At 36.1% G+C, this 14,944-nt stretch overlaps 1 protein-coding gene across 2 annotated transcripts in view; it reads left to right on the top strand.

The window, feature by feature from the left end:
- The window catches only part of KCNB2 (potassium voltage-gated channel subfamily B member 2), a 205,978-nt gene extending 191,329 nt beyond the window's left edge, over positions 1 to 14,649 (top strand). For both annotated transcript variants that reach the window (XM_067467396.1, XM_060775479.2), the window contains exon 3: positions 6,836 to 14,649. In XM_067467396.1, the coding sequence (XP_067323497.1) occupies positions 6,836 to 8,995 (2,160 nt within the window). In that variant the 3' untranslated portion in view covers positions 8,996 to 14,649. The remainder of the gene's footprint in view (positions 1 to 6,835) is intronic.
- Positions 14,650 to 14,944: the final 295 nt, after the last annotated feature.

Here is a 14,944-nt window from a genome sequence, read left to right as displayed (position 1 = left end):
AATCACCACATTGAGTGTTCACCATTCCTTATGCTATCCAAAGCTAAAAAGTTAGGCATCTTAAAAATGTTCCTGTTCCAAATTAAATACAAATGCAACTTAAGAACAAACCCACAGAGCCTATCTTGTTTGTAACTTGGAGACTGCCTGTTTGTATATGTACTACATATACCTGCTAATTATGTGAATTTTTACTTGAGTAATATCTTAAATAAAGACAATAAATATCTTAGCTATATATATCTGCTAAATACTACATATATCTGCTAATTATATGAATTTTTACTTGAGTAATATCTCAAACAAAGGCAAAACACTAAGCATTAAACTGTATGGACTGCAGGATCATTGGATCTGTTTGGGTTGTACTGAATCTATTATCATCATCATCGTCATCATCATCTTGAGTTTCACCATTTCTCCATATAAAGACTGTTTAATGCTAACTTAATTCTTTACCACTAAGATATTAGTTTCCCATATGTAAGGAGTACATTTCTATACTGGAGTACATCCCATGAAGAGGTGCAGCACAGGGTTATCTTCAGCCATGAGACGAAATACAGGATGGGGCTTCAATTCTTTATTGACCCTTCCAACATTATTCACATTTCTGTTTTAACCTTCACTTGCTTCTTGGACTAGTAACCCATGCTGTGCCATGCTGTGCTAGCAAGAGGGTTCTGGAAGTTTTAGTCTCCCCCCCCCCTCCCAAAAAAAAATCTGATGGCCTTTCTTGCCCTCTCCCTCATTCCACCTTAACTGTTATAAAGCCACAAATCTGTTAATAGTGATAGGTTTGTGGCCTTATATTAGGGTATATGTATGTGTAGCACCAAGGATACTGATGGCATAATATAAATAATGTCGATCCAATGGCATCTTCCCAACTACCTTTGCATGGTCCATAAGTATTTGCCATGAAAACTGCCATCCTAGCTAACTGATAATTGCCAATTGCTTGCTAACTGCTTGTCACTGCAGATCATTGGCCCATATCTGTGCTGTCCTTCTGTATAAATCTATGCGTATTTACTAATGACATAAATCATCCTTCATTTAGGAGGGCTTTCTTCTGCATAAATGTGCATTAAGGACTAAAGCCTTTTAATATGGAACGAGGGCTTGAAACCAACCCAAGGACTGTCAGGCAGCCAAGTTAGAGGAATCAGCCAAGTGTAAATCAAAAAAATAACGATGGAGTTTTGTAGCTATCATACTTTTCAAAATGTAGTTGAATAAGAAAGCCTGTCTGACAGATAATGATAGATATTCATTTGGAAGAAGTTCAACCTCGGTGTGCATGTTATATTATTATGCTACTGTCAAGGCTTACAATAGTCAGAGATGACAAAAATGGATGTTGATTTATGATGCCTTAAACTAAAAGGGAATGTGAATGCAAGATAACATTCAAATCCTGATTACAATTAGAAATGGAAACATGAGAATTAATATCTTCACTCCAGATCCATGTGGACAGAATGCTAGAGACACAAGTAGATGTGTAGACTAAGATGTGTAGACTTGTGATGGCACAATGGCAGCTAGACCAAGGAAGAACAGACTTGAAGCCATTTTTTCCCCAAGCAGAATCTCAAGGTCTATAAACTTCCAGACTCCCCCAGCTAGTATGGTGACCATGCCACCTAGGTATTCGGTAAATTATAGTCCCATAAATAACATTTCAAACAATCAGAGATTCTCACAATCCTATTTAATCTGGAAATTGTGCTTGATAAATAACTGCAAGCTGGAGCCCCATGTTGATATAATAAAAACATCTAGACCTCTATCAGCCATCTAAGTATCTCATTCTACCTTCTTTCTACCCCTAATCTAGGCCACCGTGTACCACTTTTGGTGTGATGTTAAGTTTCTATTCAATCCATGCATAAAGCTTTCTTCTGCCAGCAGCCAGGTTCCATTAATTCCCAAAGTCTTTTCAGATCTGAGAAATCCAAGTTCAAATCCTTGCTGAGCTGTAAAGTTTACCCAGTGACCTTGGGCAAGGCACTATCTTTTTAGCCTAACATATCTCACCGCGTTTCTTCTGTAAAGTAGAACACCCAGTCTTAGCTCTGTGGAGGAAAGGCAGGATAAAAGTAATGTCTGTGAGATAAGATTGTCACCAAAAAATAACCCAGTATTCTAGTTTTATCATAGTTCATTTACTTCTCAGCATATGTTTTAAAAAGTAGAATGCGATGTATGCTGTCCAGGCAACAGTTATATTTCAACCCACAGCAAAATGTACTTTTAAGCTCTTAGGGCTGTTTTACCTGTTCACCTATTTCCATACATCTAATTATTTTGGCTAATTAACATATTGTTTTACATTTTGGCTACTTTTTGGATATAAATGCATGACCCCAAAAAGCCATTTAAATTATATAGATTCATGTAAATGTTAATTATCTTGTACCCATTGTCTATGATAATTTATTCAGAACCACACTTGTGGACAGCTCAATAAAGTGCTGGTGTCTGCTTCTTATTCATCAGAGTACTGACTGAATTTTACAGCCTTTCATAATTCTGTAAAAGCCAGTGGATATTCACTGCATAATCATATCTTGCCCAAATTTGTGTTCAATACATTCTCCAAACTTCAGTTTGCAACCTTTAGTTACTTACCTGAGTCCAAACATTACTGAATTTAATGGTCTCTTAAGTAAAAAGGGTAAAGGCTTGCCATTTCAGTCCATTTGAAATTGACTGGAACCATATGAACCACTTGCTCACTAAAAAGTTGTTTATGCACATATTTGTGCCACAGATCATTAGCTATACATGGCTGCCTTTCATACATCTACGAAGCATTATTGCCTATAAGAGTAAGTGATCTTTTTATACAATGCACAAGGTGTTTACTTGTGATTGTATATAAAATGTATATTCTCTTTCTTAGATTGCATCTTGTGCTGTGTCACCTATTTTCAATTACTGGTGTGATATTTCAAAGCACATGCTTTGCTAATTTCCCTGTTCCTAATGTGGTATTAAGCATCAATTCCTAACAAAGCCAATTTAAGCCCATGGAGAAATTCATAATGAACTTAATTGGCTTGAGCCTCACACTCTCTTGTCCAAATGAGATGACTTGTCTTGTACATCTAGTACTTACTGTTCATCTATCATCCATCACAGAGCCATTAATGTTGTGTCTGGATAGCCTCCCATTGCTCTCCATTCAAATTTTTATAAAACCTCAGCTGACTTGGTATTCCAGTGTAGTATTGATTAGGAATGTTTACGATACTCGTAACTGTAATGCCATAGGAAAATAGCATGATAAACTAGATGATTTATTGGATGGTGATTTATAGGGGGTGAGAAAAGCAACAGCAATAACAATAGCAACAATGCAAGTAACACATGAAAGCATGTAGCCAAACAAAAATTAAACAAATGGCTTAAAAACTGGCAAATACATTGCTTCATTTTAACATTGCATGCGTCTTACTATAAAAAAATAAGACTAATGAACACTGTAAAAACAACTGCTTTGAGTCCCCCTAGGGGGTGAGAAAAGCGGTATATAAATACTGTAAATAAATATTTACAATGAGTTCAGTTAAGATTGAGCTAGTTAAAACAGGTTCCGGTTAATAATGAATAAAAGATACATGAAAATCAAGAGCAAGGTTTTTTAAACAAATGTATACAAATTGACAAACAGAAGATTAACCCACGCTAAAATATTAGCAGAGAGCCATGTGGTAAGGAGTTTTCACTATTGGACTAAGACATAGAAACCTACTGGGTGATCTGGGTCACTCTCTAAGCCTCAGAGAAAGGCAATAGCAAACCACCTCTGAAGAAATTCTTCCAAGAAAGCCCAGTACAGGTTTGCCTTGGTGTTGTCATCATTCAGAAATTACTTGAAAGCACAAAACCAAAATGAAAGCCTAGTATAGTAAAATCAGTTTATCTGGAGCTTTACAGAAAGGAGACAAACAGACTTCTCAAAGGAAGGAGTTTCACACTTGTGTGCTACAGTAGAAATTCACCAAAAATAATTCTGTACTTCAAACAAATTGCCAGTATATAGACCATTTGAACTGTCAGTGAACCCTACTTGTTCCTTTTCAACCTTATTTCAGTAATGATATTTAAATAGTAGTGACTCGTTTATTGGTCTACAGCAAATTCTTGCATAGGGTTATAGTCAATCATATTGTTCTACAGCATTCTCTCTGTTCCCATTACTTTCTATAATGATGTTCAAACTGTTCTGTTTTAATGATGTGGAAGGTGCAGAACCAGCATACAACAAAGCCATCTTTTAATGATAGGGAGCAAAATCTGGAGTTATAGCACCGGAAAAATACTAAATATTTGATTCTAATGCAACAGGGATTTTTCTTCAAATTCAAAAACTGCTTCACAAAACCAAAATTTTAACAAGAAATGTTATACAACTCTTACCTTGCAATAATAGTGAACGTGCAAAACAAGAGACATGTCATCTGCTTGCAGAATTTTCTGAAAAAGTCATAGCAAATCCAGATACTTTATTTCTGGCATTGGTGAAAGATAAAACGGTACATACAAAGACTGTAGACTCAAGGGTGGTTTTGGCAGTTTTTTGCTCTGAAATATAGTCTGCAACACCTAGTATGTGTTAGTTTCTCATCCAAGAACAAGTACAAAGATCCTGGTGCTTTAAAATAAAACACAGGATTTTATTTTTAATTTAGTAAACATCTGCTTGTTGAGGAAAAATATAATATATGCCTTTTATTATCACTCCTCCCTGAAGATTTTCCCTTGGAGAAGCTCTCACACTAAACATCCAGGCAGCTTTTTGAACGTATGGGACTTAAAGAACAGAGTGCAGACTCTGATATGTTTGACCATAGCTAGCATCCTGTTAGTGGCATACACAGGCTAAGGATGTTTGAAAGTGCTTTGCTAATAGGGAAATAAGATAGATTTGAGATACTTTTACACCTTTACATAATTTGAACATAAGATTATTTAAAATAAACGGTTTCCGAGAAATACGTATGAGAGTTTTGCTATCTCTCCTACTTTCGTTTGCTCATTTTCTCTGCCTATCATTTCACTAAATCTAAATTGAATATCAAAGCAGAATACAGTTCACTGTAACGCTATTAATAAAAAGCAGGAAATTATTTAAGACTTTCCAAGAGGGGAATATTGCATTTTATCAAGCCTGACCATTCTCTTTTCACTTAGAAATAATTGAACTAATTACTAAAATCTGAAATATTAAAGTATATTGAACTTCTTCCTTCTTCTGTGATATATTGGGAATGATTTAAAAACTATGTCAGATAGTAGAAAAATACTTGGATCATGTCTCCCAATGATTACTGTGCATAGTAGGTAAAACCTGAAAATTTTAATTTACATAATGGATGATGATGATGATGATGATGATAATGATGATGATTATTATTATTAATACCTCCCCCCCCCCCCCCCCGTATACTCCCAAGGGGACTCAGTGTGGCATTTGCAGTTATTAGCCACAACATGGTACCTACTGATGGGACACACTGCAAATGTTAAGCAGTTGTGTTAACATTTCTGTGCCCATCTAATCAGACTGTTAGAACGTATAGTGACCTTTCTCCTCTCCTGGTTTGATAGAAGGTGTTAATTTTTCATCTTAGAAATATGGACTAATTCATACATAGTTGATTAATTTGGACTTTAAAAAAGACAGTGTAAATGTATACAAGTTGTGGCATTCGTTTCTTCTTTTAGTGTTGTATCCATTGCCGTATTTCTACATCATTTTCTCAAATGATGCATATAACTCTTTCTGACACAGTAACGAAATTGTTTGCCTGGTCTAGAGATAACTCTGTGGTGGTTTCTTGAAATCTATTAATGACTTGATTATTTGGAGTAATGCCTTACTCTTTTCCAGAGCTTGATGGTAGATAACATGTTATGAATTAAAAGTCTCAAATAATAAAAGTACTATTGTTGCTATTGTTGCTGTTACACTTGCAGCTGTTGCTACTACAGAATGTAACTTAAACAGTTTGTGCCAAATAATATTCACAAAATATTCAAATTATCACTACTCATATATTGCTTTTAAATAGCAATATATTAGTAGTGATAATTTGAATATTAATTGAAATTAGATGGGTTTTTCACAGCAAAGGAGATCAAACCTTCAGGAAAGCAAGGTCTTAAATATGAAGTAGCCACTAAAATGTTTGTGATTTAAACTCATTACATAGATTCTCCATATACATGAATAAATTAAGAAGTAGAAAACTCAGGACCATGATTTGTCTTGGAACATAATCATAACTAGCAAAGTTAGCAGTTTTCAGGATGTTAGAGATTACTTAGGACTAACTTTACCCTGACCTACTTTGTGCCAGCATTATGGGCTGTAAGAGGTTTGGACTGCTGTGTGGGCAGATCTCCAAAATCAGCCATCAGAAAAGGGTTCTACCACCAGTAGAGAAATTCTGCTGTTGGGGGCATATGCCAAATCATAACCGATTAAAGCCAATGTATGTTTGAGTTTGATTACATTTTCCAGAGATGGTATTTATAAAATCAGAAGAGTCAGTAATTAAGCAGTGCAACCCCATGTTTCTGAAATAATTCCAGTTGTCATCAATGAGGGTTATGTTCAAGTAAGTTTGCATAGGATCAGGGCCTAAATTAAGGATTATGTTGTAGCAATTCACATAAAGCCTTTCTATAAGCCAGTCAGATATGCTATATAAGATAGCATGCTGTATAAGGCAGCATACTGAATGTGATCTGCTTCTTGTGAAATTTCAAACACTCATTATGACTTGCTAACACCTGTTTTCCTTTTTCTGTTTTACAGGTTTTGGCCATTGTCTCCATCTTATTTATTGTACTGTCCACCATTGCTTTGTCACTCAACACGCTACCTGAACTTCAAGTAATTGATGAATTTGGCCAGCTAAATGACAATCCGCAGCTAGCACATGTAGAAGCTGTGTGTATAGCTTGGTTCACTATGGAGTACCTTTTGCGTTTCTTGTCATCTCCAAACAAGTGGAAGTTCTTCAAAGGTCCATTAAATGTGATTGACTTGCTGGCCATTTTGCCCTATTATGTCACAATTTTTCTCACCGAGTCCAACAAAAGTGTGCTGCAGTTCCAAAATGTCCGCCGTGTTGTTCAGATATTCCGTATTATGAGAATATTAAGGATCCTTAAACTTGCCAGACATTCAACAGGACTTCAGTCTTTAGGATTTACCCTCAGAAGGAGTTACAATGAACTGGGCTTACTCATATTATTTTTAGCAATGGGAATTATGATCTTTTCCAGTCTTGTATTTTTTGCTGAGAAAGATGAAGATGCTACAAAGTTTACAAGTATCCCTGCATCATTTTGGTGGGCTACCATCACGATGACTACGGTGGGTTATGGGGATATTTATCCCAAAACCTTGCTAGGTAAAATAGTTGGAGGACTGTGTTGTATTGCTGGAGTGCTTGTAATAGCCCTTCCAATTCCTATCATAGTGAACAATTTCTCAGAGTTTTACAAAGAGCAAAAACGGCAGGAGAAAGCCATCAAAAGAAGGGAGGCACTTGAGCGAGCAAAAAGAAATGGAAGCATTGTTTCAATGAATCTAAAAGATGCCTTTGCTCGCAGCATGGAACTGATTGATGTAGCTGTAGATTCTGGCAAAACTGAGGAAGCAGCCAATTCAAAGGAAACTCCTGATGATAACCACTTATCCCCAAGTCGTTGGAAGTGGGCCAGGGGTGCTTTGTCTGAAGCAAGTTCTAATAAATCCTTGGACAATAAATACCAAGAAATAAGCCAGCGAGATTCCCAAGAACAATTAAACAATGCTGCAGCAACCTCCAGTCCCCAACACTTGAGTGCTCAGAAACTTGAAATGTTATATAATGAAATTACTAAAACTCAGTCTCAGCCTAATCTTAATTCACCCTACCAGGACCCATCAGCACAACCCCTTTATGAGGAAGAAATAGAAATGGAAGAAGTTATTGGACAAGATGACCCATTAGTATTAGGACCCAGAGATATAGTCACTGACATGAGAAGCACTTCCAGCATTGACAGTTTTGCCAGCTGTGCAACGGATTTCACTGAGACAGACCGGTCCCCTCTTCCTCCATACTCCAGTTCTCACTTACAGCTAAGGTTCCCAATGGAGCATGCCCATTTAGAAGACCAAAGAGCAAGGAGTTCCCAGCTTTTAGCATTCACAAGAGATAAAATGTTTGCACCTAGAGATGTGACCTTTGACTACAGCCCAGTTGATACAGCCATGAGCATGGATAACACCGGCTCTCAGTTCTTGCTTCATGGTCATATGCACTTTGACAGTTCTATGGAGAGTCCCAAAAGTTCTCTAAAGGGGAGCAACCCATTAAAGTCAAGGTCCCTCAAGGTTAATTTTAAGGAAAGCAGAGGAAATGCTCCACAAACACCTCCAAGCACTGCAAGGCCATTGCCAGTTATGGCAGCTGGTGACTTTATGCAATCAACCCCACAACATATCAGCACTATTCTTTTAGAAGAAAATTCACCACAGGGGGACAGACCCTTGTTAGGTGCCGATGCACCATTGGTTAGCCAAGGAACTTCAAAGAAATCATCCCCACTTTTTCCAAAGCAACGGCTTTTTACTTTCCCTTCAAAGGAAAGAAGAAGCTTCACTGAAATGGATACTGGAGAAGAAGAAGATTTCATGGAGATACCTGGCATAAGACATGATGCGCAGGAAGATACCAAGGAAAACTACTTTGGGGATAAACACAAAGATGGGAACCATTTAACCGAAGAGTCTCAAGTCAGTTCTTCTTCACCCAAAAGCTTGGGTCACAATTGTACTCAAGACATTTATCGTGTTGGTGAGGAAGTACAAGGGGACAATAGCCAAGAAGGTCACAAAATGGAAAACCATTTGTTTCCCCAAGAAATCCATACAAATCCCGGTGAAACTGATTTTTGTCCTACACGGGAAACCAGCATGTGACTAGTTAAGAGAGCAATAAATTGCAAAACTCATTTCTTAAAACCGCAGTTAGTAATGCCTATGAACTAAAAGACGGGAAGCCTCAAAAGTACCTAAAATGTTATTTTTGCATGGCATGAGGAGTTGTTTAGTTTAAATACTGTTTAATCTAAAAGTGAAAAATGCTTTTTTGTAACAAAAAAAAAGAAAATCAGGAGAAAAAACAATGCAAGAACAGTGAGTAAAATAAAGAGCTCTTTTTGGAGCCCATCTTTCGCTTATGGTTGTAGATAAGTTTTTTTAAAAAAAATATTTTAACTTTTTTCCCTCTCAAATTCTGGAATTTGCACATGAAAGGATGAAATGTCGATGCATGTGTTTATAATGATGTGAAACAAGGTGCTTTGAGCCTGCAAAATGCATACGTTTGTAAATAGTTGGGTTGGTGGGGGAGATCTAAGGTTATCAAGGATCTGTGGAAAACAGGTTTCCTGAGACACAGATATTTCCTTCGCAGTCTGCTGCCTGGAGGATTTGTACAGACTTATGTTGCAAAATTGCAACTTCTAAATGCATCTCACCTATCTTGCTTTCTGTTTAAAAGCTCATCAATTATAAGCTGTTTCTTTAAATAGATGACACTGTTCCTCATTAATCTGTTAGTTCTGACAATTTTTTATTTGTATAGTTTTCACAGATACACCTACAAGCTTTGAATAAAATTCTGTTAAAACTCTGCAAGATTTAATGACCAGAAATTGAAATTTCAGTATAATAACAACTGCCAAATATCAAGACAGACAAGTTCCCATTATGTTATGTAATAAAACTATTTTTATGGCAATGAAATGTGCCAAACAGCCATTAAAGTGATGGTTTTTTAATTAAAACATTTTATATTACTATTGAAATAACTGAATGTACTATTGTTAAAATCGTACTATTTTTGGAAGACAGATTTTGTTAATGAATAATGGACATTCACTTCTTTGAGAGCACTGTGTCATTTGCCCATCATCTTCCATATTTAGGCACTCCAATTATAGATATTCTCCATTTCACAATACCAGTGTGATGACCCTTTCCTGAGAACAAAGTCAGAAAACACATGCCCAGAAATAGTACCATTCTCACAAAACTTGGGCAAGGATTTGTAATTTATCTTTAGTTCCAACTAGAGTAGACCCATTCAAACAATAGATTTACCTATAATTTGACTATCCTTTAGGATTCAAGTCAAGTTGAACTGAAGATTTCCATTAAATAATTGCTTTCGGAGAATTCATTCATATCAAAGCCTAGGTTTAATTTTTGCAATTAGCAAATTTAAATGTAAATCATGACATTTTCTTCATGATATCTTCTGTCACAATGTGTTCAGTATTCATCACAGGAGAAAAACTCTAATTTGAAAATCTCAATATATGACTGGAGCTTTCAAAGTCTGTATTTTATTTCACCCAGTTTATTGATTACCTTCTGCGGATTCAAGATGTGATCTATTTTCTGTTTTAAATCACAAAACGCAGTACTGCACTTTACCCTGATTCATCTTTTCTGGTTGAAAAAAGACCCAAAATATTTTAATTGTTTTATTTGCCATCAACATAAAACCTTTCACTGATTTTGTTGAGTGTAGTCCTTCCAGAATTTGCACCAAATATTTCTCTATTTGGACCAAAAATGAAACACATTTTTAAAAGAACTGTTTAAATCTCTTTTAGTACCTCCTTTTACTTTTAAATAAAGCATCTTCAGGTCTTTTTCTGAGGAATATCAGTCTTGAAGTTAAGTATCATTTCTAAAAACAAAAATACAATACCTGGTCATTAAGTCTCTATGCATTTGTTCTTCATGGCTGTCCAACTAATTCTAATTTTTTATGTAACTTAATTATGTGGCACTTTGTTTAATCTGTTCAGTGACTTCTCTTGTATTTCACAAATCTCGTTTATTCATATTATTTCACTTATAGATATCCATGTTGACTAGTTTCAAGGCAAGTAAGCTTTTTAAATAACCTTGCTCTGTAATTTCTGTATATTTTCAAACATAATGCTGTCCTATTTATTTTGCCTTTATTACAACAACTGTATAATGACCACACACACAAAGGGTGAAATGAAACCTTGGCCTTAGGTTGCATATGAGAGTTTGATAAATGATTTCAATGAAATTGTGATTTAAATCAGAATCTTTACACAATACAACTCCACTGACCATCATGACTTAAGGCCACCAAAGCTAAAATACACTCTTTTCATGTAGGATAATTCAGAGTTTGCAAAGAGTGATTTTTTAATACTAGCCAAGGAATATGGGGAGTTGCAGTCCAAAAACCTCTAGAAACAATATTTTTCTGTTTTCAGAACTGTTGGTGTACCATGTCAGAAAGATTGTTGATATTCTCATTCACAGGTGTTTTATTTTAAAGAGCTCCTGACTTGTTTCAATCCATGGATTGTAATTCCCATCTCACAAGCCACATATATTCTGCCCTTTGAAGTCATGAAAATGCCAAGAGTGTATTTAAGCCTTTCTGGTCCTGATCTTATAAATTATAAAATCAACTGGTATCACTAAAACATCACTAGAAGATGGTTTGGGAATACAATCAGTCCTCCACATTTGCAGGTTTAATTTTTGTAGATCCAGTTATTAACAGATTTGATTTAAATGTTTTATCTAGAAACCTCCAGGTCCTCCACTGTGCTAGAAATTGACCACAGAACCATGCTAGAGGACCTAGTGATTCCTAGAGAAAACACCATTCCAGGAATAACTAGATCTTCCAGTAAAATTCTGTGGTCAGCTTCTGGCAGATGTTGACTGTAGAGATATATCTAGATATTTCTAGGGAGGTGTTCTCTCGGGAAAATAATAATAGTAATTTTTAATTCATGTTCTTTCACTTTTGTGGGGTCCCTGTATCCCTAATCCCAGCAAACATGGAGGCCTGACCATATAGAAAAGGAAATGTATGTCTTGATATGAGAACCACTAACATATATTTTTGGAAGTACAAAAAGATGAGAATGTTAATTGTAGACCTACACTGCAGAATGAAAAGCCATCAACTTACAGAAACTGTAGGACTATAAATACCTCTCCACTGACTGCACTATGCCCTCTTTCTAAAACTAATATTAGAACTGAAACTCAGAACTGTAGAACTGGAAAGGGATCTCAAGTCATCAAGTCGAACCTCCTATCAATGCAAGAAAGAAGCATGTTAAGGTAAGCCATGTAAACAAATAGCACAACATGGCATGCAAGCAACAGGACTATACATCTAGATTATGTTTTAATTGTTTGTTTTTTAATCAATTCTAAACAAACAATTACACCAAGCATTGCATAACTATTCCCTGTACTCTCTCTATATATGTGGTTGAGATAGTTCTACTGAATCAGTTTGCCGTGTCCTTTCCATTCGTCCATTATATCTATATAATTATGCTGTCAGTCTTAGCTGGAGGCTGATTGTGTTAATGTTTCTGTTCCAAAGAAACATGTTTGCACAGCTTTGGTGGTTCTCTTCCAGCAGAAAATCACAAAAGGGATTCACAAATGTTCTTTAAACAATCCTCCAAAATGCACCCAATCCCCAAAAGATACTCCAGGAGAGTTTCAGTGAGACATGATGAATCAATCATGCCAACCATCCAGTGAATGGATTTCTAGATACTGGCCAATACAACATCATAGCACTCTGGTAGTGGGGGATTTGCAAACTATGATACACAGGGATATATGTGATTCATCTGAAAGGCCATTGTTACATTCAAAGGTTTGTTCATTAAGAAATCAAAGGCTACTGAGAGGTCAAGCAAAGTCAGTCTGAGAATAGCAATTCTTCTGCCAACCCATCTGCCCTTGTTTTGGAATCAAGATCAAATCCAACAAAACTTAAACTAGTTGTAACAAGAAATTGGGTGCTGTTCTCTTCAGGTGGAGATGCTTTTACAATAAATAAGATCTTACTCAGGCCTACATGATATTTTCTGCCCACTTGTTGAATGTAAATGGCTGCCAGATTGAATCCATTCATGGAGAATCTCCTTCATACCAATGTCTGTTCATTCATGTCCTCTGCAAGGAGCATGGAAGAGCTTTTCATGAGACTGGCTGTTCTGTGAAAGGACCATTTCTTTGTGCATTTCCACTTATTTATCTTAACACTGTTCTATTGTGCTCATTTCACAAGGAGGTTCTTTGTCATGGCAGAGATAAAGCCTTAGATCCAAAGATCCACAACTGCAAACTGAAAGTACTTTTGTTCATCAGCTGTACAGGGTCTCACTACACATTACCCATTACTCAAGAGGAATTTCCTTCTCAGAAAGGCCACAGATAGCTGAAAAATCAAGAGATCATCACACACACATATCTGGAGGAGGAAAGACCACTTCCTTGCAAACCTCAGGAAACAGAAGGCAAATCTCCAGCCAATCTCCAGTCCAAAACATTATTTAAAATGTAACAAAATTTAACACGAACATCCTTTAATGAATTCAAACAAAGCAATTTCTCTGTCAGTTCTGACAATTTAAAAGAAAAACACCCCCATCCTATATCACTGAGAGTAGGGCAGAGTTGTAGCATTATACTTCTATATATATATTCTCATGAAATTATGCAGAGCTTTACCCACACACATAATATGCAAGTAAGCACCGGTCATGCAGATAACATTAAAGCACTTAGGGATCGATTTTCCATACAGAACAAAGCTCAGCACTTAGCCTATTGCAGTGGGTTAATTGTAAATAACCATGAAATATGTATAATTTCACCTTTATATTTTCTGTGTTATCATGTATTTGTTTCATATCTACAGTAGGATGAACTCAGTTTAAGTAACTTTAACTCTTCTTCTACTTCTCCTTCTTCTCCTTCTTCTTCTATGTATGCTACCAATGCTGCTGGGGAAAAAGCACAACAGTATTTATTTTTAAAATTTTTATCTTGGCACAATAGGTGTGTCTTGACTATTGTTCAGTATTAATGGAATGGCAGCATTTCATTGTAAACTGCTATACTAACAACATATCCTCATATATTTTTTTAATGGAAAGAACATACTTTCAGTAGAAATACATGCATATATGATAAGTCTCGTCTAATCTCATTCATCTGCCTTTACAAAATGCCCCATCTAAAATGGGAGAGTATGCTGCTTTTGTTGTCTGTATGATTTGTCTTTTAAGAATGGGGGAGGGCTAAACATTACAGTGTTCTTGTAGGGCATTTTGCAATGGTAACAGCATCAGACATGCTTTGTTGCATTACTGTATTTACTAGAAATGTGTTGGTTTCACCTTGTTTCTGTAGAGAACGCCACTTTTAAGTTTCCTGCCCTCTTCTGTCCATTGTATACCATTAATAGAATTTCACATACAACAGTATTCATATCAATATTTCCATATCAGCTGCATTTTAATACCATGAAAAGGAACGTGGTTATTTATTTTTGGTTATGCTAGATTTTGCTGATCAGCTAACTATTTCTGCACCAATCAGCATATAAATATGCATGTGGTAGTCTGTATTGTACAGTTGTTCAACATCAAAATATTTGTTTATTTTCTGTCAAATGTCTGTAAAATTAATGGCATTGTTCTCCATTTCAATCTGCCAGAATAAGCAGAATAGTAAATAAATGTGTAAATGAATCATCTCTGTCTCATTTCAGTTCTCTGCATGAAGTCACTTTGCATTAAACATTGCATACATACTAAAATGCCAATCCATAGTACTTTTTGGTTTCAATGACCTTTGATTGGGGGAGGGGGGAAGTATTTGTTGGAAGATGTATACAGAATAATAAAAGAAGGAAAAGTGTCCACCTTGCAGGGCTTGCATATCCATGCAGAGCAGCCCAAGCAACATTGTGGGGAAACCCTTCTGGAAGGAAAAGCAGGAAAGGGTAAGCATAAAGCAGTGAAATATGCTGCCATGTGATAGTCT

Source organism: Anolis sagrei, chromosome 4 (assembly GCF_037176765.1).
Source record: "Anolis sagrei isolate rAnoSag1 chromosome 4, rAnoSag1.mat, whole genome shotgun sequence".
NCBI classification, from domain to species: domain Eukaryota; kingdom Metazoa; phylum Chordata; class Lepidosauria; order Squamata; family Dactyloidae; genus Anolis; species Anolis sagrei.
Note: the sequence above shows the minus strand (reverse complement) of the source record. Positions and strands in the feature narration are given on the sequence as shown.